The sequence below is a fragment of the Capra hircus genome, chromosome 3 (assembly GCF_001704415.2).
Source record: "Capra hircus breed San Clemente chromosome 3, ASM170441v1, whole genome shotgun sequence".
NCBI classification, from domain to species: Eukaryota; Metazoa; Chordata; class Mammalia; order Artiodactyla; family Bovidae; genus Capra; species Capra hircus.
Window position 1 is genome coordinate 101,825,545 of NC_030810.1, and position 5,723 is coordinate 101,831,267.

Below are 5,723 nucleotides of genomic sequence, written 5' to 3' on the forward strand. Positions count from 1 at the left end.
CAGACACTTAATGAGTGAATAGTGACAACAAGTGATGTCTATCAGGCTAATTTAGAGATGATTCTGTTGGTATCATGAGTCAGGATTATGGATACACCAAAGATACATTTTTACTATTTACTGTGCAACTTCTAGTAACTGTTCCCATCAATCTAATTTATATTCCTCCCAGTCTTTCCCGACTCTTACACAAATTTACTGACTCCAGTGTGTGTTTTAAAAAAACAATATTGTTTTATTACTAACAGGAGTGGCCTGCCTGGGTAGGTGGGTGTGCCGGGCTCAGGGTATATGGGGGCTGTGAAGAGCAGATAACTGAGAGGCTGGAAAGAAAGGGAGTGGGTCTAGAGGCCAGGCCCAAAGGCTCCTCCAATTTACTTCTGGCCAGAGGCAGACTTCACAAAGGATTCATGGCAAGCAATGGCCAGGCCACCAATAAGATTAAGAAATTCTTGGAAATCTAGCTGCCCATCGGAGTTGAGGTCCAATTTCTTCATCATGCGGTCAAGGACACCAGGGTCCTTCTGGTTCTGCAAAGATAATAACAGTAATAATGACATAATGACATTAGTACCTTTATATTATTCTTTCTAAACTGCTTTAAAAAATGTTGTCACATTTTATTCTCTCAAGAGTGTGAGGCTTGTCAGACATAGAAACAGACTCAAACAGATGAAGTGACCGGCCTAAGCAGAAGACCGGTAAAATCAGCATTTTTTTTCCTTTTAAATTAACCATTTACTTAAAAAGGAATTTTTTTTTGTCTGTGCCTCATAGTCTGTGGAATCTTAGTTCCCCAACCAGGGACTGAAGCCAGGCCCTCGGCAGTGAGAGCCTGGAGTTCGAACCACTGGACCAACGGAATTCCCTCAAACTCAGATTTTCTGGCTCCTAGTCCAGGGTTCTTTCTGTTACATTTGGGGATTACTCAATTTTGTAAAATCAGTGAAAAACTTTTCCTAAGTGTCACATGCAACTACAATATACAACCTACATAAAAGTGGAGTGATCTGAGGTAGAAAGAGGACAGCAGCTGATGCAGGGCCTCATCCTCCACGCATCCTAAACCCCAACACCTACACACACTTACAGCCACTGGTTACATACAGCTACTGAATTAACTTAGAAAATCAGTCTGTCAATTGCTACTGGCTGCCATATCAAGTAGTGCACATATAAAATATTTAGAATATTATTTCCATCACTACAGAAAGTTCTTCTGAACAGGGCCGCCCTAGTGGCTTTGGGGTGGAGGAACAACATTTGAAAACTCTTCTATTATTCCATTTACCATTTTGTAAACCAGCTCCTTAAATGAAAAAAAGATCAGTGTTCCTTATGTCATGTATAGTTTGATAACTCTGATATTTAGATCACATGTTATTCAAAAAAAGAAGAAAAGATCCTTTAGTAGCCATTCAGAGCTCACTCAGCCCTGGGGGCTCAGCTGCTGTCCTTCATTCCGAGCCAGGCATTCTGCCAGGGTCTTGTAGTTTGGGGTGGGGGGCTGGCACCAGTACCTTTGTGAAGGCACCCAGCTCTGTATTCATGAAGATTAGGAACTCAGCCTTGGAGAGTTTGGTGTTGTTACCATCCCTTCCAGCATGCTTCTGGAAAACAGCAATCAGAGACTCGATGCACCGTTCAGTCTCCGTAGGGCTGGATACTTTTGCCTTTGGGGGGAAAAAAAATTCAGGATTCAGACAAGGGGAGGATATCAAGAGCTGGGTGCTGGAGAACACGCCACAGGATCTCGTCTCTTCATTTTGGATCAAAGCAGTTTCCTAAAAGACGGGTCATTGTTTAGGGGCTAAGGGGTTAAGACAACCACAGAAAGTCACATTCGGTGAGCTTCTTCCCCGTATCGCTTCCTGTTTATTCCAGGTGAAAATGCTGGTATACTTGAAAGCAGTAAGCTGCCTAGATGAGCATGACGTGACAGGGTTTACTGATACTTTTAGAATGTGTGGGGAAATATATGCATATTATATACCCACAAATATGCAACCCACCAAGCATTGTGTATAGATTAAAAAATTCCCTATTTCCCAAAAGTATATATAGAGGTTACTGTGATTAGTGAAAGGGCATTTCTTTTTAAAGGAATACTGAATTCTCAGGACTCATACATTTTCTAGAAGGACACTAAAAGTACAGTTACCCTGAGGCGTGAGAAGGGAATTGACATGGCAGAGCTACTTCTAGAATCTCAGCCTCCAGTTGCTTCCTGCACCCTTGGCCTCTGCTCCTTCTGTTCCCAGATGCCACTAATTCCCACAGGAAAAGCTAGTGGAACTTCTCTGGTCACTTCAAACCAGAAGGTTGATATGGGGGCTCTGATCAAGGTGGCCACTCACACAGCTCCTACGGCATTTACGGAGCTGAACCACAGGTGTGGTTGCACCAAAAGGAGCAGGAGATTCATATCCTGTTCTGGGCTCTGCTTTCCTTATAAGGGAAGTCTTCAAGGAAATTCTGTCATACTCTGCCTTTCATTTCCAGCCAGTTCCTGGGGCCCCAGACGTGAGGAACTCATGGGCTCCCCCTGATGGATAAGAGCAGGAACTGAAGACTTTCTGGAAAACTTGATGGCCACACCCTTCCTTCAAAGCTTTATCTGGCTCTGGAGGTTAACAATGATGGTGACTTTCCCAATGTAGCACTTATCCCGTTAATTTGTTCTTAGGATGGACTCCCTGGAGCCCAGAGCTGGAGGCTTTCAGGACACATGATTTACATGCTAAGAAGCACTGACGTGCATAGCTGCCGTTCTCCTTCCCTCCTTCAGTCTCTCCAGGTGTTTTAACCGCCTAGCCTGCTGCTCACTGCATCCTGGAACATCTATAAAGCCCTTTCTGGAGGTGGGTTCTACAGGACTCTATAGGAGATGGATTATTCCCCAACAGTCACGTTGTCAGGACTTTTTCTTTAAGAAAGAAAAGTGTTGGCAGCCTCAGAGTTTTGGTGAGAAACAAAATACCACAGCCTAGAAACAGATGTGTTTGCACAACAGCTTTTCTTATCAGGACTGCAATCTCACAGGGTAACTAACACATCAGAGTAGAGGAACAAGGTTGACTGGGAGGGACACCAGATAGGGTAGAACGTTCCAGGCTGACGAGCCAGGGCTTTGTGATCTTTTTCTAGACCTACAGAAGTATCCTCTGACCCTTTTCTTTGTAGAATTCAGACTGCTTTCATTTTCCAGTTTCAATGGCTTTCTGCTTTTCTTTTTTTCTCTCCTTAACATCAATTTTGACTGAATCTTTTTGCTCCTTGAAATCTGTTGCTATCAGCTACATGGAGAAAATTAAACCCCCTGCATGTCTTCCCAGAGGTAATTTTCCAGAACAAAACCACAAATATCAAAATACCTAAGTGGAATTACAAAATTTGTAGTGCTGGAGCGGACTTTGGAGAGGGTTCCCTGGAAGAGAGGCCCACAGACAGGAAAGTTTTGCCCAAATTGGGCAGTGGCTGAAGGAGAAGAGAAAGCGATCTGTCTGGATGGAGGCCAGTGCTCCCCATCACTGCTACCCACAGTTCTATTTGATGAGAACAATGAGAGGAAGGAGAAAACAGCATGATAAATGGATGCTGTGAAAGAGCTTATTAGTAAGAAAATGCGTGCTAAACACTCATTTGAGAAAGTTAAAGAAAAAAGTAACACTTGAAAAAACAAGTATTGAAGTTCTCATTCTTAATTCACGCTCCCTTTCCTTCCAGGGAGCCCCGGTGGCATTCTTTCTTCCGGGGCAGTCATTCCAGGCCTTCGCCACTTGGTGGTGCTGGGTCTGCCTTTTCTAGGTTCTTTGAGACTTTGGTGCCCCATTTTGGTGGAAAGAAGAAAGAAAGAGCAGTCGCGGATAGAGACTGACACACTAAAGCAGGGGTTAGCAAACGTGTTCTGTAGGTGCCAGACGTGATATATATTAGGCCGATGTGGTCCACGTGGTCTCCATCCCTCTGCTTTTGTAGCAGGGCAGGAACCACACAGAGAGCCCATGAATGGGCGTGGCCGTGTGCCAATAAAGCTTTACTTACGGACAGTGAAGTCTGATTTTCAAATAATTCTCAAAGTATTCTTCTTCCTTTGCTTTTCTTTCAACTATTTACGTAAAATCCACTCGGAGCTCGTGGGCGCAGAGAACCCCACTTGGCCCGCGGGCGGAAGTTTGCTGACTCCGTGAAAGAGAGGCCAAGGGAGACGCAGATTTTGGGGGGTGGATTAATGCAGGTAGAAAGAGTTCAGAGTGGGGCTGGCAGGAGCTGAGGGAAGAAAAAGAGGCGACGGAGGAGCGCCTAAAAAGACGGTGGGTTAAAGGGAAGAGGGAAGGAGGAGGGGGCTTCCCGGAGCCGGGTCCCTCCCACATTCCTGGCCGGGCTCCGCGGGCTGGGGCCGGCTTCAGTTTCAGTCACCGCGTCTTGGCCGCTTGCCCGTCGTCTACTGAAACTCCGATTTCCCCTCTAGGGCTCAGACCTCTAGCTCTATAACTATATGTAACTGGAGCCACCACGCGGACTTCAACCCCCCCAGTCGTTAGGTCGTGCCCCGGGCTCCGCGCGGACCCCTTCGCCCCGTTTCCCGCCGAGCTAGGGGCTCCGCGCCGGGCGTGGCTCGCAGCGCACTTCCTCTGTCCCAGCCCCAGACCTCGGCGTAAAAACAAGAGCCTCCCGCTGCTACCCCGAGGCTGTGATTCCAGGTATAATTTGGGGCTTCTTCTGCCATCTGCTTTTCTCTGATTCCCTCCGGTAGATTTATCTGTCCTGCTGTTTCCTGCCACGACCACTTCATAAATCAAAGATCAAGCCTGGTGAAAAGTATGCCGTGGCTGTAATCTTCATGTAAGAGGAATTTACTTGAAGGAAATTTTCATGTAAGAGGAAGAAAAGTAAAAAGCGCGGCTTACCATGTCGGGGAGGAGCGAGGCGCGCGGATGCGAGCGGGGAGCTGCGCGGCGGGCACTGGGCGGCGGGCCGGGTCTGCGGCCTCCCGGGCAGGCTCCACCCGGCTCCGCCCCGCGCGGCGCCCGCCTGACTCACGCGCCCCCTCCTCCGCCCCGCCCGCCCCGCGGATCCGGGCTCGTCGCCCTCGCCCTTCTTTGCCAAACGCACAGTTTCACCTTAAAACTCACACAAATCCCCACTGTCCTCACGCAGCCTTAAACAATCTCTCTCTCTCCCTGTCTTGTGAATTGTGAAGATGTTGGTCTTTTCTGAATTTAAACTTTGGCGTAGTGGTCTTTGAGAAGTGGGTTCAAGTCCGCGGGTCTTCCACGTACGAACTCGCCAGCTATTTCTGCTCCTTCTTAAAGGCGGAGCGATCCCTTTAAAAGACTAGCAACTCGGAATGTTGGCCGTAATTGCAGAGTCCATGTTTCCTAGAAACCAGGGCTGTCTATTCTTTCACACTGCATGTAATTAACGGACTAAACGGTGATGATGTGTGCAAACTGGAGCATCATTGTCTCAAACGTCTCTATAAACCGATTAAGAGTTAAAGCAAGACCCTACACCCCAAGGTATTGCAACGGTGCAGGACGACCACAAACTGCTGACCCGGGCAAGTTGGGGTCTTACCTCTGTGCAGTTGGCAACGGAGTTGCATGAAGAATCAGAAGCTCTGGATTCTGATCCTGGGTCTGTAATTGTTGTTTAGTTGCTAAGTCGTGTCTGACCCCTTTGCGACCCCATGGACTGTAGCCCCCCGGGCTCCTCTGTGC

At 47.4% G+C, this 5,723-nt stretch overlaps 1 protein-coding gene across 1 annotated transcript; it reads right to left on the reverse strand.

The window, feature by feature from the left end:
• Positions 211 to 5,035, reverse strand: S100A11 (S100 calcium binding protein A11). The gene is made up of 3 exons (XM_005677583.3): positions 4,911 to 5,035; positions 1,521 to 1,673; positions 211 to 530 (listed from the first exon to the last, which is right to left on the reverse strand). Exons 1-3 carry the CDS (start codon positions 4,911 to 4,913, stop codon positions 375 to 377), a joined length of 312 nt encoding a protein of 103 aa, XP_005677640.1. The 5' UTR covers positions 4,914 to 5,035; the 3' UTR covers positions 211 to 374.